General features: G+C 40.9%; 1 protein-coding gene across 3 annotated transcripts in view; it reads right to left on the reverse strand.

Moving 5' to 3' along the window:
- Positions 1-26,325, reverse strand: part of DIAPH3 (diaphanous related formin 3) — a 403,620-nt gene that overhangs the window by 319,317 nt on the left and 57,978 nt on the right. For all 3 annotated transcript variants that reach the window (XM_072135306.1, XM_072135307.1, XM_072135305.1), the window contains one exon: positions 4,219-4,349. In XM_072135306.1, the coding sequence (XP_071991407.1) occupies positions 4,219-4,349 (131 nt within the window). The remainder of the gene's footprint in view (positions 1-4,218; positions 4,350-26,325) is intronic.

Here is a 26,325-nt window from a genome sequence, read left to right on the forward strand (position 1 = left end):
CAGACTATATATACTTTAGGTAACCGTTTCTTTTTCGTTTTCTTTCACCAACATGCCAGGGAGTCTACCAGACCTTGGAATCTGAGGTATCTAGCTCCTAGAAAGTGTGATTCTTAAAGACCCAAGGGGTGAGGTTGACAAAGAGCAATGTAGAATGTGTTTCTCATCTGATGTGTAACTACGGTAAGTCTCTAGCCTCTTATCAGGACATGCTCAGAACCTACCCTCATCTGCTCTGGGAGATCCTGAAGGACAGCCTAAATCAGCTAAACTTTACAAACACAAAATGTCATCAAGTCAAAGTCTTTTAGTTCAAGTCACTTAAAATAAACCAATAAATAGGTCACACAAAGTACTGTACGAGATCAAATAACTGGCTTATAAAATATCTGCTACCTGTACCGTCTTCCACACATGGTTACACATAAAGATGCTGCAATCTCTTCAGTCAAATACAAAGCACCTAGAGAGAAACAATGGCAGCAATTTCCTAGTGAACAGTACATTAAAGTAAATAAGACAATCATTTCCAAGTCATGCTGTCAACAACAATGCGTTAAACAAATTATTCCTTTTATGCGCCGGAGACTAAATGCAGTTGCGTTCTCTTTTATATTCTCGTGTTTATTTGTTATCAATAAATAACCATTACGGCTGCCTATTATCTCACAGCCAGTATGTGAAGACTATAGAGAGAGCAAATAAAGCCGACTCCAAGTAAGCACAGCCTCCCAAAGTTGTAAAAGTGATGCACCAAATGATTTCAGGGTTTCCAGTAACTATGTAGCTCATAAGACATTAAACTGTCTGCAAGGCACTTCACAACATCCTTCCAGCAATAAAACTTTGCCAATCAATACACTATTTTCACCGTTGTGGCAAACCAATTCTACTCAAAGTAAGCAAAACCTTATACAAACATGTCTTCAACTGAGCTGCAAAAATGCTCACATATGATGCCAGTTACAAACTTGGACTGCAGTTAAAGGGGATGTCTGACTACTTCATTGTAGCAGCAATTTGTTTTCGTGTTTGAGAAACTATAAGCCTTAATTTCCATAAATGTTCACAATTGCAGTTTGCGTTGTGCCATCCCTAACAGGTCCCCACTGAAACAATGAATGACCTAAGTGGTGAAATCTGCACAAACAGCATATGATCCACTGACCTTGACAGCAGTGCACCGCAGCAGAATCAGCATTAAACAGGTGGATAAAGTTTTTAATCAAACACAATGTTACATACATCCAAGCAACAAATCCTTTACATGTATACTCTGAAAAGTTTTCTCTACATCATTGGCTATGTGTTGTAACTGCCCCTGCACTGTAATGAGAGTGGGTACTGTAAATACACTGAATGCCAGCCATCACTTGAGAAGGACTATATAGCCCCTGCCATAGAGGAAGAACACGAGTTCAATTATGTCTCTCTTAGGCTGCTTTCACACAGGCGAGGATACACGTCCCTTTAGGTGGCTAGGGCAGCTGTATGGTGTGCGCGCAGCCACACAAAAAAGCCCAGCAAAACCTTTGATAAATCTCCCCTTAGGGTGGAGATTTATCATTAGGCGGCTCCTTGGGACAGTTATGCTTAAACAGGGAGATTCCTTTAAGTTAAAGGGAATCTGTCAATAGATTGGACTAACAAAGCTGTTTGGTAGCAGCATCGGAGTAAAAGGACTGTGAAAATTGTGCTTTTAAACAAGCACTTTGCAAGGGCTCTAGAAAGGTTTTTCAGCCTGAAGAGCTTTCTACTCTCTGCACTGTACTGCTCCAGAGACCCTCCTCTCTGTAATAAGTATCCAGCCGAAATCCTGATACAGCTTTGACTCAGGCTTAAAGACCCTTCCAGAGAACTTGACAGATTACAATTTCGGAAACTCGCTAGTTTATAATCTTTGTTAACCTACCCTATGTTAAAAAATTGTTTGTAGTACGACCCATATGCCAATTCACAGCAACCGCTAACAATTAGAATCCATCTCTTGGATACCAATATATTGGTGGTAGCAGATTAAAGGTCCACCCATGTCTGATGGTTGGTGCCCATCATACCAAAGCAGCTGCCTCTATGTAGTACATAGAAGGCACACTTCAAGAGAAGAGAATAGGGACTAGTGATGCACCATGGCTTACAGCTTCAGGCCCCGAGTTTATACTAGGTATGAGCATCATTTATCGTTCCCATAAGCACAGAGCTAAAAATTTATTTGGGCGGAAGGGGGGAATCAATACTTAGAATTAGATTTTCAGAATGAAGCTATCAGGGCAAGACCACCAAGCTTTTTTTGCAAATCAACATATATAACATGCATGTATGTGACGCAGTGAAAAAGCATCCATGCACACTCCTAAGCTTTAGCGCACAGTACCAGTAATCTACTTTCCACAAAGGAACCACGTCATGTTAAAAAAAGAAACCATAATACAATAATCAGCAGCAATCTCTGTTCACCATTGGAAAATGACAAATGCCTATAGGTGACTGGGAAAAATGTGTAGAGCAATTCCCAGTCACACAGAGTATTAATAAATGTACAGCTCTAGGCGCAATGTTAATCAGAATTCTTGATAATTTGACGGCTTCCACACAGGAATTTCAATGGATTCATTCAGCTAAAATCGACATATTAAATGTCAAGCATTCAGATATGCAAGATGCAATTAGGATAATGTGACTTAGCACATCTACGGGAATGAATGTTTCCCAATTCAGGAGGAACAGATGCACTGGAATTACTGCTAAATCAGGGCTAAAATAATACTTTAAAATATTATTTAATGAAATAAAAGGAGAAAAAAAAAATATAAAATAGTTCAAGGAAATCTGACTATGATAAGCTAGGGTACCCCAAAAGATAAGAATTTTAATGGCTTCCGTTATTTTCAGTTTGCACCACTCCTGTGCAAAATAGCGCTCCAGCTTAATTTTCTGCTCAACTAATGGACGCACAAACGGAAGTGATGCAAACGGTTCCTGGAAGAAGCCATTATGGGTCCAGCAAAATCAATACACATTTTAACAAATCTCTTAAACTTTCATTACCATCGTTTCTGTGACGGAAGATCATAACAGAGGTCTGAACACGGCCTAAGAACACCAAGATTGATACTATTCCTGTGCTTAAAAGAAATTTTTGAAATTCTTGGTGAAGAAGCAAAACTTTCCCATTCCAGATTTAGGCTTCTTTATCGGATGATAAAGTAGATTCCAAAAATCTTTGCATAAATTGAAAACCCTAACACTCGGCAGTTTATACAGTAGATAAAATATCATAAAAATATAACGGACAACAATGGAATAAGGAGGTTTCAAAATTTTATGTGAACCTTGAGCAGCATGAACCTGAATTGCATGAACCCTTGAATTGCTTATACATGTAAGAGTTAAGCACACTGGTTTTCATGTGTAGAGGAGTGAGCAAACTATACTCAACTGCGGATACAAGGTGAAAAATAAATGGATTTAACATTGAGAACACACGCACACTCAAGTGAGCCGAGTATCCATATGTAGGGTGAGGTTGGAGAGCTGTCAGCCAACCGTTGCTGTTCCTATATTTTGCCATGCACGGTCACTGTGCGCTGAGACAACGTGTGCTTGCCGCACAGTGACTGGGTGCCAAAGATGTCAATGGGGACCGGTATGGTGTGGCTGCATATCTGTTCCCATTATGTTCATGTTAATGAGCCCTTAGAGAACCAAAATATACATAATTTACGCCTCCTGTCATCTGTTTCCTCTTGTAATAACATCTTGATTTAACCTTTTTAATGTAGACCTTGTAGAAATGGACTTGGCTATGATGTAGGTCACTGATAAATATGCCCCTTTTCTGTCTGTACGTGTTCATAGTAAAACCCTGTTGTAGTTTGTACCAAAAAACTGCCTGCAACATATTTATCAAGGGTTTTGGACAGTTTTCAGGTATTTTACTACTGGAACAACAAAGGTGGTGTGGTGTATGAAAAGAGGGCATAGCCTCACGCCAAAAAATAATGCTAATATGCCAGAGTAGTGGCCAGCATTCAGGCTGAAACTAGACTTGCACTATACCAGATGTATCATCCCGCATCAGACACAGCGATAAACCTGGTGCAGTGAAGTCTTACATTACAACACGTTCCATAAATCTGCCACTTAGATTTATGTCTAGGCTGTTAACATTCAAACAATGTAAAATAAAACCACTTCTGGTTAATTCATAGACAGTACCTGACAGGATTGCTGGTCAGAGATACACGGAGGGAGTCTAAGTAGGAGACCAGCCTTTCATCTGTAGCGCCCGATTTGAGTTCATGGATGAATTCCTGTGGCGAGATCTGTCTGCTGCTCTTGAGACTTCCCTGTAACAAGATAAAAATCATGAGCACCATCCCCATGCTATAGCCTATGCATACATCAGTGTGCTACCTTTCTTCACAACTTCCCTGGAAAATATATTTAAGCTGAAGTCCATGGTCTGATCAAACAACTCATTTGAAAGTAAAATTTTCTACTTGAGAGCCTACAATGTGTTCTCCTTCAACAACTCATTCTAAAAGGTCTCCGTCAGAGGATCGCCTGCTTTATATTATTTGATTTTCATACAGGACAGCATGTTATTGCTCATTTCAAGGTGGACACAAAAAAAAATTTGTACAGCAAGCATACGTGTGGTTTCAGAGGTCATGAGCTTTACAGCTTCCATCAATCATATATTCCAACATGGATGGCCCAGCCTTCAAACCAACAGGTTTGTGGTTTCTATGTTAGTAGTTTAACCAGGATTATCATAGCATACTGTAAAATAACAAATAAATACATATCTAATCTTTATTATGCCAGCCTGATGCTGGCTCCAGCAGCTCCAGTTAGGCAGCAGTTACTGGTTGTAATGTTGGAAGAAAGGTGATAGCGGCAGCTCCTTACCTCTGTACTATACTGTATTTATGACCATTAGCTGCCCGCCATTCAAGGCTATTTGCACCTTAACCAACTTTATTTTTTATACTGCCTAGTGTTGTGTATGGTGAGGCCAAAATAAGTTTACCAATAGGGATGTGGTAAAACCGTCATAGCTTTTGTCCCAGGCAATTTGTATGGGTGAGTTTACAAAGCAGAGATCTTTTGTTAAAATCCATATGCAACACCCTCCCTCTATTACCATGTAAAAGCCTCGGCTATAGCGATACGGCAGCCAGTGATCTCTGCCCCCCCCCCTTCCATCTCACAAGAGACAGCTCAGTGTGAGTTCAATCCCTCCCTCAAGTAAGCCCCTCCTTCCCCCATGCCTGTTCTGCAATCTCATATTAGGCAGCTCAGTGTGAAACAGTTCTATCCCCGTTCATGTATGCCCCTCTCTCGCCCATGCCTCCTCCCCTCCAATCTCATATCAGACAGCTCCGTATGATAGCATTGAATGGCATAGGATATGTATGCCCCCCCCCCTCAGACACCCCTCCCATCTCATAAAGGCAGCTTTTTCCTCTGTGTATGACATTTAATGGCCAGTATTCTCTCCCGTGTCTAGCAGTGCCAGTAAAGAAAGGACACAGTTTTGTGACAAGTCTCTGTACATCAGTATAAGACAGAAGGGGACAAGACATGGTGGCTATGGAGTGTGGAAAGGGAAGGGGGGCAAGTGCAGAGCAGGACAAGAACATGTGACCAATGCTAGTGAACACCCCACAGTCAGAAGCTCAAGACAAAAACAAAGCTGTGCAACTTATTTTACTACAATTACCTAGCACCTAACGGGTTTGATTTTTCTTCCATAATTGTTTCCATAGTCTTTAATTACCTTACACAAAGGTATTCATAATTGCACATTAGCTTTGCATCAGACAAAGCAAGATGGGTGTTGGTTGGAGACCTCAGTCATGACCTTCCAGCCAATAGAAGAATGTCCAGCATGTCTTTGTATTAGGGCAGTTCCACACTCTCCGTGAAGAGTGACTGACCATGATAACAGGGTGATGATGGCTGGTGTGTGGGAGCCCCTTTTACAAACAACCTTCAAAGCTATTAGTGGAGTGTTTTATTAATCACATTTTGGAGTCCTAATTACTGACCTCAACATTACCATAACATTGTACAGATCTCTTGATCATTACCATCCCCAAAGCCCAAGAAACCGCATATAATTAGCAATCAAAAATAATATCAACTTTATTTACTTACAGAAAAGTTCTTGACCATTGATCTATTCATGTGATAAGGCATCATTGGAAAAGGGGAAACAGATCAGAAATAGGCAGTAGAGAGGCAAATCTATATACAGTCAACTTCACTTGAAAATCAATAATCTTTTTAGTGTGGAACAAATGAGGAGTAACAAGCAATTTTTGAATTATGGAAATTGTGAACAAGTTTAAGGTAATTGTTACTTTCTCTGCACATGTACTTTCAATTCGCTGACAGATTGCTAGTCACCTGTTCATCCAATATATCTTTAGGCCTGTTGTAACAAACTGGCTCTGGGCATGTGCAGAATTTTCTAGACCACACCTACAACTGCTGAACTGAGCGCAGCATATCTAGGATCAACCCCGATCCCCCACACATGCAGAGTGAGATTGGCAGAACAAGCCCACTCGTTGTCAACAGGCCTTCGTCCAATCTACTCTGATCTACTGTATGACTGCTCACTTCACCTAAATGTTGCCTTACTGTCTTTTTGTTCTTAAATCAATACCATTAAATCAAAAAAATCACTTGCTTTAATCAGTATTTTTAGTCTTTTAATATTTTTCATATACTTAAATAACTTACAATTTGTGAATGAACCCTAATAGCTCCCTAAACTAGACCTATCCAGAACCCCCTTTCTAAATCATGTAATGTAAACATCTGAGAAATGTGCTTAAAAATCTTGAATAATAAAAGATCCAGGTGAAGTACACTACAATAATAAGAGAAGTACAATGGGTGAAATTTATTTACCATCTCCGTCAAGGCCAATACATTGGAAGAAACCTTATTTAAACGCTATTAACAATGGAATTTCTCCACAGTGTGGCGTAGTAACTGGCGAAAGCTTATGGAATTAACATTGATTTCTCAATCTGCCGTCCACTATTTACTGGCTCAATGAAGGATAAAAAACTACTTTGCTGGGAAGTAGTCGGACAAAAACATAACCTGCTGCTTGCTGTCATTATTCCACAGTTAGCCATGTGATTGTACAAGTTTATGGATGTCCTTGTAATTGCATAAAATTGGTTTGTTTCCTGTGGTTTCTATTATACCAAAAACACAATTACAGCAGCAGAAAGGTACAGTGGTTACAAAAACAAAACAAAAAGTAAGTCCTTTAATCTTGCTTCTTCTTTTAACCCAAAACGTGTTGGAAATTCAGAGGTTTTGAATATATCTAGTGGAAAGGTGTTCAACTGATAGGGGTCTGACTGCTTTAACACCCAACTACCAGGGAGGTTCTAAATGACTTGGTGGTATGTATGCGTAGCTAAATTCACAAAAAAAAAAAAAGTCACAAATTTGGAGTTTTTGAGGACTTTTTGTGCCATTTGTTCAAAAAGGCATTTGTGGGCGCTAGAAAAACAATCTTTGTTTCATTTGAAACTCTTCTTAAGATGACACCATAACTGTATTTCTAGGTGCCACCAATCCAAAGTGATGGCTGCTAGAAGCCAGGATGTAACAGATAAGTCTTCGGCCAATAAGGGGCAACCCTGTACTAGACACATCTTTGGCAATAAAAGGGTTAAAGACTTGTCTCGAGCGTGTGAGGGTGCTCAGCTGTCAGTTTTAGCTCGGATCTATGTCTAAGCCCATGCGATCATCATACTGTCCATATATAGTGGGATGCATTTAGCCACTACACAAGTCTACTAGATGTATGTGCAACAGCAGTGGGGAGCACCAATGCAAGGTGGATGGAGCAGATGAATATTATACATAATTATAGTGTAATACTTATAGTGAGATAAAGGTCTTCAAAATCCCATTAAAATAGAGAGTTCGTACTGCTGTTTAAATCTAAGTAATAGTTTCATACAATTTCAGACAAATGTGTATATAGGTTTACTCATCTATATGACAAAAATTATTAGGCGGTTTACTTACAAATAGTAAGCTCCTCTCAAAGTGTTGTACTTTATCTACATCTCTATAGTGATGTATAGTAAGACAGTGTGTACTAATACTAACACATTGCTTCTGTGTAGCAGTTTATGATAGAAGGTGATTTTATCCCCTATCTCTAGACACTCAAGACTTTCCTAATTCTCATACTTCTCCAAATACTGATGCATTTCATACCACATCCCAGTAAGCCAGATAAGATGAAGAAATTGGACACCGATATATCCACTCTCAATTTCCTCTCATATAATGAATCCAAATTGGTTGTCATAACATAATGTTCTTTTTTATTTCCAACAGACTGTGTTCAATTAGCTTCTAAAACATTGTCGCAAATTTTATATCTTCCTCAAAGATTAAAATAGAATGCAATATGCCAGAATGCATAATGGAGGCCCCAGGCAGCCCCACAATCAGATTATCCTACAAAACCATATTAAATTAATTGTTGGATGTATGCAGAGCTGGGAAGTGGATACGACAAGCCCTCCCGTACTTCTACGTTACTAGCCATGTAACATGATACAATTCATGTGAAATTGCCCAGTAATTCAATCTTTGTGTTTGTGTTATCTTTTATTTTAGCAAAGAAAGGAAATGAACAAAAAAATGGAATTTCAAATGAGAAGAATGTTCTATCTAGGATCTGCCATAAAGAACGGATTCAATCTGCATTCATTACTTTATATATCAAGCCTTTCTGCACGCCATCAAATAATAATTCAATTATGCCTGTTACTTACTGGAAGCCGCCTTGTGCCGCTATGAAGAGAACATTCCTCATGAAAACACTACCTCTAGTAAACCTACCAGGCGGAGACCTATGGATACCAATGTTACCTATATGGTGCATATATTCATTATTGGTCTTCAGATAAAGAGCCACAACAGAATCTTTATGAAGAGTGAAATTACATTGCCATTTAACCCTTGCCTATGTAGCCAGTTCTGGCTTTAAAGACCACGCCTCATTTTCAATTCGTACAAGTGGTTATAACTCTCGAACCCTTTAACACATGGAGGGAATTTTGAGAATGTTTTCTCGGGACGCATTATACTTTCAATTCATTGAAAAATTTGGATTTTTTGAAGGTGTAAAGTGAAAAATTTAAACTCAAAACCCAAAAAGGGCGGCCGTTAAGGAATTTAAAGTTTTTTTGGCAAATTTACATTTTTTCCATAACTACAGGCAAAAGATATCTTTAAAAATTTTAATTTGCCAAAAAAAACTTTAAATTCATTAACGGCCGCCCTTTTTGGGTTTTGAGTTTTCATTTTTTCACTCTACACCTTCAAAAAATGAACTTTTTTTTTATTTTTCCATGTAAAGAGTTGTGCAAAGGGGCTTGTTTTTCTGTGTAACAAAATTCATAGTGACAGTATTTCATATTTCATGCCATTGACTGGAAAGCAGGATAAAAATAATTCCAAATACAGTGAAATTGGTGAAAAAAAATGCATTTGCCCCATTTTCTTGAGGGCGTGGATTGTGAGAGAAGACGTCCATCCTCAGAAGTGTAACTTTTGAGTGGAAAGCAAAATCGATAACATAGGCTTCTACCTGTTAACCCTTTCACGACCCGTGACGTAATAGCACATCACGGGTCGGCCGCGGGTGCATGGAGAGGGCTCACGCGCTGAGCCCTCTCCATAGCCGGTAAGTCTTTGCTGCATATTGCAGCAAAGGCTTACCGGTAACACCAGCGATCGGTGCTAGCACCGATCGCGGGTGTTTTCACCTCGATCGCCGCCGGCAATGCTGCCGGCGGCTTCAAAAGGATGGCGGCGCATAGGCGCCACCATCTTTTTGAGAATCGCCGCTCCCCGTGACGTCATCGGGGAGCGGCGATCCGTCGCCATGGTAACCTCGGGTCTCGCGAAGACCCGAGGCTACTTCGGGTTAACCCATGCATTACAATGTGCTATCAGCACATTGTAAAGTATGAGTAGTAAAATCCCCATATACTGCCATACTGTAGTATGGCAGTATATGATAGGATCGTGCAGACCCCCTAGGGCAGTGATGGCGAACCTATGGCACGGGTGCCAGAGGTGGCACTCTGAGCCCTTTCTGTGGGCACCTGGGCCATCACCCAAGCACACTAGACAGGACTCAAAGAATCTTCCTGCAGTTCCAAGCAACTTAAAAAATGCTGCTTTCATTCATATATTTAAGTGATACTTACTTCGCTACTTGGGAATGTAGGAAGAGGGAGAATGAGTAGACAGGGCCGAATTATCTTTGGAGGATTTCTGCGGGCCCTACGATTCTCTGTGTACAGAGGGACACTAGAAAGAAGCTAAAATGATGCAATTTTTCCAACTTGTGCTCAGGAGGCCAATATGATTGAACGTTGTTGAAGAACAGAGAGCCATAAGTTACTGCTTTCATTTTTGGTTGGCACCTCACAATAAATAAGGGGGGTATTGGGTTGCAGTTTGGGCACTCGGCCGCTAAAAGGTTCGCCATCACTGCCCTAGGGTTAAAGTACCCTAGGGAGTCTGAAAATTACTAAAAATAAAAATAAAAAAAAAGTTAAAAAAAAAAATTATAACAAAAAACCCTAAAAACTCAAATCACCCCCCTTTCCCTAGAACTGACATAAATATAAATAAACAGTAAAAATCATAAACACATCAGGTATCACCGCGTCCGAAAATGCCCGATCTATCAAAATATGATAACGGTTTTTCACTGCGTTTAATCCCGTAATGGAAAATCGCGCCCAAAGTCGAAAATGGCACTTTTTTTGTCATTTAAAAAAATTTAAAAAATTCTATAAAATGTGATCACAAGGTCGAACAGTCCTAAAATTGATAATATTGTAAACGTTATCAAAATCCGCAAAAAACGACACCACCCACAGCTCAGTACACCAAAGTATAAAAAAAGTTATTAGCGCCAGAAGATGGCAAAATCCCCAAAAAAATTTTTGTACAGGAGGTTTTCATTTTTTTAAATGTATGAAAACATTATAAAACCTATACAAATTTGGTATCCCCGTAATCGTACCGACCCAAAGAATAAAGAAGACATGTCATTTGGGGCGCACAGTGAAATCCGTAAGATCCAAGCCCACAAGAAGGCGGCACAAATGCGTTTTTTTACCAATTTCATTGCATTTGGAATTTTTTTCCTGCTTCCTAGTACACGGCATGGAATATTCAATACCATTTCTATGAAGAGCAATTTGTTACGCAGAAAATAAGCCGTCACACAGCTCTGTACATGGAAAAATAAAAAAGTTATGGATTTTTGATCATGGGGAGTAAAAAATGAAAATGAAAAAACAAAAAAGGGCCAGGTCCTGAAAGGGTTAAACACTAAAACTTCTGGGATAGCATGATTCTAAATTCCACTTCTGGGAAAGCATAATAATTCAATGGGTACCACTGGTGTTGTACCAAATTTTAGTAGATCCTAATCAGGTTACAGAGAAAAATAATCTTTGGTTTTGGATTCTACTACATTCAATTAAGCCATCAATTGTCCAACTAATTTTCATTATGAAACAGAACTCTATGGGTGAGGTGACACGTTGCAGTTAAAACTATATCACAATTAGTTTTAGGCTGGTTTTAGGTGGTATTACTTATTTTAACAAGTGAAAGACATCAAATCAACAGGTGAATGACATTTGTGGAACAGATTTCTCTTTCAAAATCAAAATCACCCATTAACTTCATGTCTTTCACCTGTGAAATTGACAAAACTGCACCTAAAACCACCTCAAAACTAATTGCGATACAGTTTTCACTGCAACGTGTGACTGCACCCTACAAGGTTAATTTTAATTAGCTTGAGAACAGCTCTTAAGGAAGGTAATATCCATCAGCCTTTAACCTTGATGACACAATCACTAGCTCAACATCTTATATTTAGCCCATATACAACTATAGACAGCATCACTATAGTGAGCCAGATCTGCTTAATTATGTATCGTCTTTGGTTAAAGCAACTTAAAGAGAACCTGTCACCTTAATAATCTACCTAGGAGCTGTTTACTAAAGCTCCCTATCCCTACAGCAGGGGTAGAAGTGTTAAATTGCCTTCCGTTACAACAAACACTGCAGATATATACATGAGGAGGCAGTTCAAAGCAATCCCCTCTCCTCTGCTTCTCCCCCGGACCACCCCTCCAACACTATATGCCGGCGGTGACTGCCAGGATTCATGCAGCAGTCACCGCCTCCACATACCACCCCCTCACGAATACGCCACACCGCTGGACGCTTGGTCCGGCGTTCTGAGGGCAACATAGTGCAGTGTTTGCTAGCTTTATCGGAAGGTTCAGATAAAGTTAGCAATTTAAAACTACTACACCTGGGGTAGGGAATGGAGCTGTTAACTTTAGTAAGCATCTCCTAGATAGATTATTGGGGTGGCAGGTCCTCTAACATAAAGCCGAATGTTTACAGTGAAAGTTTAATACATTTTTATGAAATAGAAAAAGTTTCCAAAAGTTAAGACTTTCATTAAATACATTATCTTTTCACAAAAAGTGAAACTTTTTGCTTGGTAAACTTAAAAATGTGGAAGGGTTGCTAGGAAGTAAATTATGTTTAGTGACACTGAACATATTCAGGGAATCAGCAATTTATCAAGCGTATTCTTGCGACCTTTATAAATCAAAAGAGTAAAGTTAGAGAGATATATTATTCATCATGCAATACCCAAAATAAATTACTTCTGAAGACATTTAGCTCTGGTGCACTGTGTTTATTAGAGATCATGATAGAACGGCAGTCCTGACACTCAGAAAGCTGCACATATTTTACAGGGAGCACTGCATACTCGGTGGCCTTAGTACAACTCATGTCAACACTTAACTGTTGTAAACTAGATGAAATAGGAGAGAGAATGTTGATAAAGTTTAGTAGGCTTGGTGGCAAGTGTAAAAAGTCAGCTCAAACATAATGTAGCGTATAAACTAGGATTTTTAATCCATAAATCAGAGGGTTGACAAAAGTTCTTAATGATCGCACTAGCTTCATTACAGAGTCAGTGCAATTAAAAGGGTTTTCCCACTAAAGAAAAAAATTCTCACATCTCAATCCCCCAGTGATGTTAACACAATAAAGATCATTTTAACCCCTTACTCTAAAATTTACTCAGTTTTATTGCTGTTTTAGCTCCCATCACTCTCTATGGTGCTCATTGCAAAATCCCAGGGTGTGAGCGGGGTCTTTCTAAGCCGACACATTATGATCCATTTACTTCTGTGGGGTCAAAATGTGGTTAGATTATCAGGGTACAGCGTCTATATGCACTTGCATCTGGCTTCTGACATTGTACTAACAAACTGGCACATAGATAGATGAGACAGATCAGAGATGCCTGATATGATTACACAGATGCTGATAGACCATTACACTGTTACACTATGAGCTCTACTACATCCACACCCCTCCCCCGGATCACTTGTCTCCTTGTAGTTTGTTCTTTGAAGCCTCTCGCTCTCCTCATGATCTCCTGGCAGCAAGTGCCGGTGTCTCAGAGTGAGCTTCTTGCATGGGGTGTGGCTACAGACAATCTCAGCAGCACTATCTCACAAAAATCCAAGATGACTGCCGACCCTTAGTGAGAAGTTACTGGGTCGTGTCTAGGGGAAACTGGAATTGTGTATTGCAGGACTGATAAAGACAGGTTGGACTTATATCTGTGAAATTCTGTATTTTTGTTAATAACGTTGAATTAGAGACTGCTAATTTGTTATCCTGAGTACATATAAGAAACTTGTCTTTGTGGGAATACCCCCTAAGTAAATGTATGTGGGGGTGCTCTATGTATAAAGACCTCCCCCACATACATGCATCTGATTTCAGAATAATGTTTTAGGTTGCAATCTCCATTCCTATGTTCAAGTCGACTTAAAGGGTTTGGCCCCTGTCCACAGGATAGGGAATAAGTAGCTGATCAGCGAGAGTCCAACTGCTGGGAACAATCACAAGAAAAGGACCCCCAGCTCTGCAGAGAACCGGGCTCCCATGTTTATTGATCGGTGGAGTGGCAGTCACCTCGTTGCTCCATTCAATATACAGGCAGTCCCCAACATAAGAACACTCCACTTACAGACGACCCCTAGTTATAAACGGACCTCTGGATGTTGGTAATTTACTGTACTTTAGCCCCAGGCTGCAATGATAAGTTCTAACAGTTATCAGCGAGGTCTGCAAGCTTTATTGTTAATCCTGGTTCTTATGACAACGCAAAATTTCTAAAATCCAATTGTCACAGACCAAAAAATATATTTTTACGGGGTTACAATTATTAAATATACAGATCCAACTTACATACAAATTCAAATACAAGTTCAAAAGAATGCAGCACCTTATCTGGGGGAAGAGCTCAAACGACAGTCCCGAATGGATCCCCAGCATCCGAAGATTTTGATGAAGAATATTATGTAGTGTGACCGGAGCTTTATATAATCTTCTAGTCCCTCAGTTTTATTCCAAACTCATATGTTTTACATGTATAGCTTCCAATGGAGTCCCTTGACCTGTTGAACCATTAACGCCTTAGACAAAAATAAGGCACCATCCAGACACGGAACCGCTTAGATGTAAGCCCTTAAAATTCTCCTAGTAGCATATCCTGCTATATAGCAAAAAAAATATATGGACATAGCGTAGACAGTTTCACCAATTCAGTAATTTTTATTTCAAAACTACTCCATAAAATCAGATAAAATGCACACAACAAATTCACGATGACGCCAAGTCGGCAATGACTTGGCGTTCTCGTGGATTTGTTATGCACATTTTATCTGATTTTATGTGAGTGGATATGTCCGTATATTTTTTTCTCTATATAGCGGGATATACGACTAGGAGAATTTTAAGGACTTAAATCTAAGCGGTTCCGTGTCTGGATGGTGCCTTATTTTAGTTTGAGGAGTTAATTGTTCAACAGGTCAAGGGACTCCATTGGGAGAAATACATGTAATACATATGAATTTGGAATAAAACTGAGGGACTAGAAGATTATAGAGAGCTCCGGTCACACTACATAATATTCTTACATACAAATTCAACTTAAGAACAATCCTACAGAACCTATCTAGTAAGTAACCCAGGGACTGCCCGTAATGGGAATGACAGAAATGGTCGAGCACAATGCAGTCTAGCGTGGAGGGACAAGCATGAGGTCCCACAAATTATTGAGAATAATATCCCCGTTCTCTGCGGAGCTGGGGGTCCTGTTTTCTTGATCGTTGGGGTCCCAGCAGATGTATCCTGACTGATCAGCTAGTCATCTCATATCCCCTTGACAGAAGAAGACAAATAACTAAGACAAACCATTGAATATTCTATTTTTAAAATGTGCAATAGGGTGGCACAACTCAATTTTTGTGTTGGATTCTAGGAACATTGAGTTTTTGATACTGTTACATTTAGTAGCATGGAACTATTTTTCTGTTCTAGTGTCTGTAAAATGAAATGATTACAAAGAAAAACTGCACAGAATCTTCATTAATCAATGAAGCCATTAAAAGGGGCTGACCTTTTTTCAATAAATCTGTTCAGTTAGAAAATTATCTGCATATATAGGTACCGGTTTCATTGCCTTTTCCTCTCCCCACCATACTGCCCTCTGCATATATACACAGCTTCCTCTCACTGTTCCAGGGCATCCTGATGACGACACTCACTGTCTCTCTCTCACAGTCCGTCTCACTGACCGACACAGGAAGAGGGTAGGGTGGGGCACGGTGAGCCATTACTCTGCTGCTCAGCTCCTCCTATTCATCAGTGCTCAGACATGTAAACAATGTATCACAGAGTCTGCAGACAGCACAAAGGTAATTGGCAGGAGTGCTGAATCACTTGATGAACACTCAGGGATTATTATTAAGGGAGTAAAGGCACATGTACAACTTATATAAAAGAGTGCCCAACCCTTTAAACACCTCATTTTAGCACTGACAAACTTAATGATAATAAACATTGTAAGACAAAGTGTCACGGCAACAAAAAAAACTATGTAAAAAAACTACTTTACATCATATCAACTGAAAAATAAAAAAAGTTTCCTACAAATATTTCAGTAAAGACCGTGTCTGTTTTCAGTCATTTTTTTATTTTTATTACCACTTGAGATGAAATTGCCTTATACTTATTTACCACTGTAATCATTCACTAAATTCTACACTAACCAGTAGTGTTCTTAAAACATGGCAATTTTACTAACAGCTTCCGCTTATTTTCATAACCACATGAAATATAGTAGTAGTTACGGGTGAATTGCACAGTGGACATACCATCTACTACGGTTTCATGCCTTTAGCAAGATAAATGTAAGAAGAAAAAACCCTTAAGAATAAATTTTACTTTAAAGATAAAGGGTAGAGGTCCTGAGTGTGTATTTACAGTGATTTCCAGTGCTTTTTCCAGATTTAGGGATCCTGTACTTCATGGCTGCATGCATTGTGCACGCTCCATACGCAGCTCTGCTCAAGCCATGCTGAATGGTATTGTTTGGAAAGCTTTTGTGTAGTAAATGTACAGCAAGTAAAGAGCTACACAGAATCAAGTGGTTTTCTGATGAATCATCAGATCGAGGCTTGCCAATAAACTGGCAGAGCCATTCACTCTTCAATTATGTGCAGCCGAGTAGAAAGAAAAGAAGGAGATTAGTGATACAATGAATCCCAACCAATTAGACGTTATTTTCATTTGTCAAAATCTTAGACCCTCATTATCTAGTTCACAGAAGAATCCTTTAATAACTGGCTACGTCCGTTAAAGTGGCAGTCTCCATAGCAAAAAGGTAAATAATTGTTTTCTATAATTAGTTTCTAAATTAAAATACCAATCGGCAAGGCCAGAAATGTCTACTGTAGAGCCAAGTCTTTGTGCAGATTTTACAAATTAAAAACAAAAACTTCCGGCAATGAGTTGTAACATAACCGTACTGTGGTTAAGGCGGACAGATTTTAAGTAATTCCCTGTTCATCACTGCCAAGTCACTGATGGAGTCGAAAGGCTCAGCTACATTTTTAAAGGGAACCTATCATCAGGTTTTGCCATTTAAGACTTTTTGCAGGTTCCAAGAGCATCTTTAAAACACAGACTCTCCCTACTTGCTTTTATTATACATCGTAATAAGTATAAAATAAGTCGAAAAAGTATATCTGGATCCTATCAGCAAAGCCCCCTGAATAACGTGGGTGTTCATGAAAGTCCTATAGCACTTCCCAGCTCTCCCTGCTCCCTCCGTCAGCTGACTGCTACAAGCAAATCTCACTGATCAAATAGCAGGAGCCTGCACAATTGTAAGATTTGCTTGTTGAGGTCGGTTGGCATAGGCAGGATGAGAGGGGGGGGGGGCGAATTCATTGCATTTTAGCTTTACCACTACTAGGTGTCTGAGCTCTGTTCTCAATGGTTAATTTAGCAAGAACACTCCCTAATACAATACAGAAACTATTTGAAGAACAAAATAAAACTTACATAAAGTCATGTAACAGTCTTCTACAAAATTTTAAAGTTCTTTAAACAAATACTTTTAGAAGTTGGTATAGTGTGTATTACTCAAATTTACCATAGATTCAGGTCAAAAGATAATGCTTTCCCGAGTCTTTATTATCACGTCTGTGAACAGAAATGTCTTGTAACTTACACGAAGTAACCACGCAGCTGCTTCAATAGCATTTAACAAAGCGGTATTCAGAGAATTTTCTTGGCAAAACTTGATGGCTCCAGGTGATCTCAGCAGATCTTGCATGTCATTTTAATTTACACTGCTTGAGCAGATGTCATAACATAAGGGAAAGAAGGATATAAGGCTGACTGTGTAAAACATTTCTGTCTTAAACAAGAAGATTCTACAAAATGGTATATAAAATAACTTTTATACATGTTCTTACTTTATCAATAGCTTTTAAAAAAAAAAAAAAATACCTGTAGCCTATGGCAACACCAAGCCCTTGTGGCTCAGATCGAGTGTAGAATCATATACCAATAGCTAATGTTAACATTTTGTAGTAAGCCATCCCTGTTAGTTCTAGGAAATGGCCCAGAATGGCTATGAAAGAAAATGCACAAATATACAACCAGGCAGGCAATTATTAATGCTGTTGACCTAAAAAGGCATATTGGTGGGGATAAACCAAGATCATCATAAATTCGGACAGTACATGCTCTGACTAGGAGGTTCTAAAAATTAAAGAACCTATAACACCACTGCTGTGGTACTTCCATTTGTACTTGATATTTACAAAAGTTAGTGAATCTGGCCGACTATCGAGACTACAACAATAACAAATTAACATCTTCTTCGCCATAGTTCAATCTATCAATAACTTTTTATGGTACTTCTACATCCAAAACATCCTCGTGCCAGCGTTTAAATTAGCAAATGGCACACCAACACATTGGAGCACATTTACTTACCTGTCCGAGAAGTTCACTAAAAAGTGCATTGTTCCAACGATCATGCACTCTGGCGCGATTCACTAAGATTGTGCGCCCGATATCCTGCATGTGTAGCTTCCCTGCTCAGGTCCGCCGGAGTTCACCTTCTTCCTGGTGTTTTGTAAGCGCTTGATCTTGCAATACAATTTTAAAGTTAAATCTTGCGCTCAGACCGAATCAGTCGGATCGTCCGACGGCCCGTCGCCCGATATCTGTCACATGAAAGCCAGCGCAGCTGCACCACAATCTGATAGTGTGTGACACAATCCCCAGTTAAATACCAGTCCCAGCGGCACAAATCCCGAAAACGGCGGAAAACCCAATGAAAGTGCGGCCGTGCACCCTTAGTAAATAAGCCCCATTATGTGCATGGTCCATTGAAATAAAACAAGTTTTTGAGGAGGCAATAGAAAACTCGGAGTAGGGCATAAGCCTTGCCACCCCAGCCCTATGTGACCAGACTGCGGTAGACACAGCTGAGCCCCAGTGGCCAGATTGCAGCTGACAGTGCAAATGGTGGTTACTTTATAAAAAGTTTTTTTTTTTTTTTTTAAATCATATTAAAATTTTTTGGTGGGGGGGCTATTTACATTTCTTTTATTAATTGAATATGCGTCTCATTTTTTTATGTGTTTTTAGATACCGTTTATGCAGATCTCACAAAAGTGATCTTATGGTGATCCCATTGGATGACTGTTAACAGTGATTCTAACCGATGCCGCAGGCTGCAGCAATCTGCTGCAGCTCCACAGGCAGGATTAGGGGAGAGAGGAGAAAACTCCCAGGTGGATTTATACACCTGACTGTTTTTTTAAAGAGTAAAAATACATTTACAAGTCTCGCTGATGTTTGTATAGGCGTTAACGCGATCTCTGGGAGACGGGATATCATCTGCTACCAGCTCAACCCCTGCCAGACATGCAGTCCGATGTAACATACACGTCTCCCCTGACCTTACTACAACCATCATATCCAGTCCTGTTAACCCCCCTCACCTCCATACACATGTATACACATAGTAGCTCTACGAGTTCTACTTGCAGGCAGCCATTACAGCTCTACTTCCTGCACTGTGAGGAGACTGTAGAAAGCTACACCCTTTTCCAAGAGGCTCCGCCCCCTCAAATGACCTCACTACGAACGGGAGCAGCTACATTCTAGATGATGTAGTGTATACGGAGCAGTGCCGGACTGCTCAGCCCACGCATTACAAGAGATAATTGCATACGCTTGGCAATTATTCTGGGGGGTAATGTCACCTCATCATGTGTCTATGACACTTTGTGAGGCGTTAATGCGATCTCTGGGTATTTGCAATTGGAGCTCTATTGCTATTTAGCACAATCATGTGATCTTGCAGGGGGTTTGGACAAGATTTCCAATTTGTTTTCGCGGATGAGCAAAAATCAATGGCATGGAGATACGACTCCATGGCTTTTGTATCTAGCTTATAATGCACATACCTAATGTATTTTCTTTTTCATTTATATTTTGATTCATGTAGGATAAACTAAAGCATTCTTGGTTGCAGTTGTAGGGGTATATGCTACGTTTTGATCTGGCGTAGAATTGCGCTATAACCTGCGCAGCCTGTGCACTGGAGCAGGTCATCCTTGACCTGGCCCACTATATGCCCTTACTCGCCCACTTGCCATAGAAGTGGCATAAGGTGGGGAAGTAGTCATTCCTATCCTCACCAGTACAATTCACGATAAATGACCCCATTGACTTTAAAGAAATCTGTCACCATGTTTTACCTAGATCAACAAACTGCTATCTTTTGTCCAGACTTACCCCTGATACCTCTGTTTTTAGGGCCCTGCTGCTCCTCTTTAGAAATTAGGCCGAATTTCTTTGGAAGAGCATTTCCAGTTTTGACATTCAGATCTTGCTGGACCCAGGAGTGACAGAATGAGGGGGTAAGATTAAAGAAGGCAAATAGAGCAGTGCAAGTGTAGAAGAGGAAGTAGTTTTCGCTGTGTAGATAAGTCCTGAAGTGCTCTTTTATCTCACCCCCCTTTACCCTACACACACACATAGCACTGCATTTCTAAAATTAAAGGGGTTGTCCGAGTTCTTGAAAAAAAAAGCTAAAATTGGCCGGGACAGGGCTGCTTAAAAAAAATAAAGAAGTACTTACCTTCCGGTGCCCTCCCGTATACAGCGCTGCTGTCACTCCGGTCCGGGTGCCATGTAAACAAACATGGCCGCCGGAGCAGCGCCGGATTCAGCTTCCGGCCGGCCGTGGCCGGGCACGCCTATCCGTCCCTATACACAGCATTGTGTATGGGGGCCGGAAGGTTGTCGGGTCCGGCCGGAACTGAGTCCAGCGCTGCTCCGGCGGCCATGTTTGTTTACATGGCACCCGGACCGGAGTGACAGCAGCGCTGGATACGGGAGGGCACCGGGAGGTAAGTACATCTTTATTTTTTTTAAGCAGCCCTGTCCCAGCCACTTTTAGCTTTTTTTCCAAGAACTCGGACAACCCCTTTAAACATTTTTTGCATGGTAGGAACAGCTAAAGCATGGATGGTACATGTGGTCATAACCCTACATAACATAGAAGTTAGTTTGGTTTGGTAAATTGTGGTGAAGGATTAACTTTAAGTAAAGTAAAATCTACATTAGAGATTTAATAAGGAAACTACAGTACAGAAAAAAAACCACAGACAACTAAAGCCCAAATAATCCCAATGTAGCCAATGAGGTCTGTGAAGCAGCGCATAATTCCATTTGCCCGTTTCTATAAGATCCAAGTAACAGGTACTCAGCAATACATAAAAGAATATTAAGCGTCAGTGTCAGATAGAAGTACTGTACTCCCTACCAACAAGGAAACGTTTCCAGCTTGACCCTGTAATCAGGCAGAAGAAAACTTTGTAGGAAACCCTAGTAACCACACAAAAGAGCCACCTCCAGAAGAGATAATTGAAAGAATGTGCTGCAAAACATCCTTCCAATCTCAACAGTTAAAACCTGAATATTTTATTATTTTTTCCATTCATATTTAATTATTAGCTCCAAAGCCGCTCATTTATTCATGCAAATGTTAACTAGTTCCAGCTCATACAAGCGGATGCCAAATGCAGTATTGCGGCATCTACATCTACATTTTTCAGCACTGACGCATTATTAGCACTCTTTAACCCCATCAAATGTTTTGTGCTGGGTGCAGTCTTTCCCGCTTAAAATGAGCACAGATCACCCCACAGTCATATGTATTGGAGACTTGATGCTCATCAGGCTTTCCTAATTGAAGCAACATCTGTAGTATATTTAGATTCCCCACGATTGGTTTAAAATCCCTCAAGTGGTTTCATACTGCAACTAGCATAAAAAAAAGAAAGTAATTTATTTAGCGAACAAACTGCTGAGCTCTTTTCCCTGAGGAAGAAACAAGTTGGAAAGCGGTACCAGCTGCACTATGTGCAATGACACTTGGAGGAAGCCATTGTGCTGCCAGCTATATCAATAGAGATGCTCAACAAGATGTGTGTGAGCATAAATGGGCTCCCAAGGAAGAATGAGCCCAGCACATTACAAAAAGATTTAATAATCTCTAGTCACACACATTTTGCATTAATTCACACTACTAGAATACAATAAGGAATACTTAATAATGCCACTGAGCAAAATATATAATATCCAGCATATCAGCTATTGTACTGCCTTTATATCCAGAGACTGTCCTCTTTAAAGCGCTGCTCACATCTTAGAATGTAGTCACATTCCTTATTTAGATGTCGGGAATTCTTTAGTACTGTAATATAAAAGTATCCTCTAATAGTTCCATTCAGGAGAAAATACAAGGTATTGCAGTTTTAAAAATAAAAATTGCTGTGATAAAATAAAAAAAAAGTCCTAGAAAGTCCAATGAAAAGAAAACAGAGAAAGCAAAAACCTTCCTGTCAGTTTACAAGCCCCTCAAGGCATCCATCAGCCAAATACCTTAAAAAATAATCCTTCTGGCAGAATATGTACATTGTCTGCAAGACTGTGAAACCCAAGTTTATGCTATGAATCATTATTAATGCTTCGGCTTCCATTGTAACATCTACGTGTCTCTGGGTGACAAGTGAATTATTCTTAGTCGGGGAATCTGTCAGCAGCTTTGAACGAATAATGCTGCAGACAAAGTTACTGAACAGCGCAAGAGAGCCATCTATCTAGCCATCTACATCTGTGTAAGTTGTCAGTAGAAGCAGGACTGTGAATAATGCAGTAATCCAACTCTGTGGCACACTCAAGATCTTTCAGCCTTAAGAGCTTTCTAATCTCTGCTGGTGCACAGCCCCTCGCCTCTTCTATGAGGAGGAGCCAAATTTGGGATTTTGGTCAGATACAGAAGTCACTAAAGGCAGAGGAGAGGGGCTACAGAACAGTTCATTCCAAATAGAAGAATGCTATTGAGGCTAAAAGACCCACCAAGAGCATTTGCAGGAGCTGCAAACCTGGAAAGAGGATTTAATACACCTGGCTCCCATTACACAGATTTCCAGGCTCTATACCTACGAATTTCTTCAGTATATTATGGTCAATTCTGATGACCAATTCCATTTAAAGGGGTATTCCAAGAATAAGCATAATATATTAAAATATAAACCAATATGTAATTAGTTATTTAAAATTGTGCTCGTCTAACAGAAACATACTGTGGACATACACTAGAATGAAGAATTAAAATGCTACTGGCCCTTTTATCAGTCCATCAGGACAGAAGATGGTCACTGGTCGCATGTCCGCAAGAAATGTCCTGCACTTGTCTGGGCAGGTCATGTGATCATCACCATTTCTGGCTGTAGTTGGTTGCTGCAGTGGGTTAGATGTCATTGAGGGGGCAATGCCTATCACCATTGGGGGGGCAGAGCCATCATCAAGGAGAAGAGAACCCCTCGTGGAGAAGAGAAGTTAAAAAAAAAAAAAAAAAAAAAGTGATACAGTGAAAAAAAAGTCCAGTCCTGGACTGCAAGTTCGGGAAGTGCTGGCGGCCATAAACACGTGCCAGTCTAAACTTGTTACCAAACTGGATGAGCTATGGCAGGACTTTGTTATACCGAGACACGACATACACAAAGCTAAGAAACAAATTAAAGAAACGGAACGCAGGGAACTGCGTTAAACTAAAGGAACAAGAACGATGTATTTACATGGGGCTGCACGTCAGGGGCTGTGGAAATAGGAGGGATGCATTTACATGGAACTGCATATGAGAAGGCTGCAGGGATGCATTTACATCATTGCATGATGCTGTGGAGACCGACGGGATGCATATTTTTTTTTTACTTTACTTGTTGAGTTTTTACAATTTTTCAAAAAGGCAACGAAATACATACAAACATCCATCCCCCTCCCCAGATAAGCACATATGTCCTTGGCCTCGGATATCTGCATCTTGGCACATTAGCATGGTACCATCCCAAAGGAAACATTTTTTGTCATTAGGAATACACACAACAGTACATCCACAACTGCAGCATAATTGGTTAACAAGAAACACCAGAGTGGTGCACCAGCGTCTAAGGAGCCAATCCTGGTTGACTTAACCAAGGGCCCAAAAGAGCCTCAAATTTCTGAATAGAATTATGTTTTTGGTATACAAATTTCTCCAGTCATAAAAACAGCCTGACTCTACCTTTAAAATCTGAAATAGTAGGAGAGAAAATCTTTCCAATGGAAATCTATCAAGTTAAGAGCAAGATACAACAGTCGCACCATCACTAACTTGTGACTCTCCATCACACAAATGTCAGACAAAGGGCAGAACATCATCTACATACAATTTAGAAACTGTATGGACAACTACTAGTGCCACACATCCCATAATCATGTCATCTACATACAATGTAACCTTCTCCTGGAAGTTCCCATTCATAAACACCTTAAAGGGCACCTACCACCACAAATCTACCTATAAAGGTAGATTGGGTGGTAGGTGGATCATTGGGACGTGAGGATAGCCCTTTTAAGGGCTAATCCTCACGTCCCTGCACTTTTTTGAGAACTTTAATTTGATATTTATTCAAATGTACTTATGTGGCTACCGGGGCGTGGAGTAGCCGCTTATGAGATTACACGAGGCGGCTACTCCACGCCCCGGTAGCCACTTTACTCCTCCTACTCACCCATCTTCGGCGCGCAGCTCCGCGTAGCTGCGCGCCCTCGTCCGGCGAGCCTGCCGTCTGCGCATGCGCAGAAGAGCAGGCCCGCGCCTGTTTCGGAGTTGTGACCGCGCAGGCGCGGGCCTGCTCTTCTGCGCATGCGCAGACGGCAGGCTCGCCGGACGAGGGCGCGCAGCTACGCGGAGCTGCGCGCCGAAGATGGGTGAGTAGGAGGAGTAAAGTGGCTACCGGGGCGTGGAGTAGCCGCCTCGTGTAATCTCATAAGCGGCTACTCCACGCCCCGGTAGCCACATAAGTACATTTGAATAAATATCAAATTAAAGTTCTCAAAAAAGTGCAGGGACGTGAGGATTAGCCCTTAAAAGGGCTATCCTCACGTCCCAATGATCCACCTACCACCCAATCTACCTTTATAGGTAGATTTGTGGTGGTAGGTTCCCTTTAAGTGCTGTCGAACTACACAGTGTAGCGACCAGGGGTTCCACCACTATCAGAAGCAATAGAGGTGACAGTTGGCGACCCCTGTGGAGAGTAAGTAAGGATACATTTACATGGGACAATGTAAGGAGGCTGGATGGACAGTAGGGATGTATTTACATGGGACTGCATGTTAAGAAGGTGGGGGGAAAGGAGGAATGCTCCTCGCCTGCTGCCCTGGTCGCCCGGGTATGAACCTCACCAGCCAAATTCACGATGGCCGTGCCGCACCACGATCCTCCGTTGGCCGCAGCTGGGCCCAGTAGATCACTAAAGAGAAGAGTTCCTGGGCCTTCTCCCTTTGATGCGACCTGTTATATATTAACCCTTCCAGGGACTGAACTGTGCTTGTTTATGGCTGCGCTGTTCTAATCCATCTAATCCAAGTGTGCCTAAACGATCTCTGCAAAATACTGGGGTCAAGTGCCTCCGGCTCCTGCCCCTGCCAATTCCCTCGGCCCGGACTATCGCTATGGGTAACAGGAGGAAGACGGCCAAACTGCCCAAGGCAGCGGCAAGTGCAACTGTGCCCCTTTCAGATGATGAATACATCCAAGAGGATCCCCCATTTCAGTCTCTGGAGCCGCTAGATGCTCAGGAATGTTCCACCTCTCAAGCTGTTCTGGTGCATATAAAGTCAAACGCTGAAAAGAAGCTAGGGAAATTCTCTCGCACACAGCCCTGCTCTCCTCAAGAGTCCCCAAACCCATCAGCCTCTCCTCAATGGCTCAGAGAGCCCGCCACATCTTGTGAGCTATGAGGATACCGCTGATCCGTCTGATTCAACCGCAGTCCTGGACTGCAAGTTCGGGAAGTGCTGGCGGCCATAAACACGTGCCAGTCTAAACTTGTTACCAAAGAGGATGAGCTATGGCAGGACTTTGTTATACCGAGACACGACATACACTAAGCTAAGAAACAAATTAAAGAAACGGAACGCAGGGTTTCTAAAGGTTGAGGATGTCCAGAGGCTTATGCCAATGCAGATTAGTTAACTCAAACGCCAAATGTCTGCATCAATTGACAGAATCGACAATCTGGAAAATCGTCTGAGAAGGAACAAATGTTCCTGTGGTCGGACTCCACGAAAAAGTCGAGGGGTCGGACCCTGTACTTTTTTTTTTGAAAGCTGGCTTAAAAATATGCTGCCAGCATAAACGTTTTCTCCCTTTTTCCCCAGTCGAAAGGGCTCACCTTCCTGCCCTGGCCCACCAGGGGGAAA

The sequence above is a fragment of the Engystomops pustulosus genome, chromosome 2, assembly GCF_040894005.1.
Source record: "Engystomops pustulosus chromosome 2, aEngPut4.maternal, whole genome shotgun sequence".
Taxonomy (NCBI): domain Eukaryota; kingdom Metazoa; phylum Chordata; class Amphibia; order Anura; family Leptodactylidae; genus Engystomops; species Engystomops pustulosus.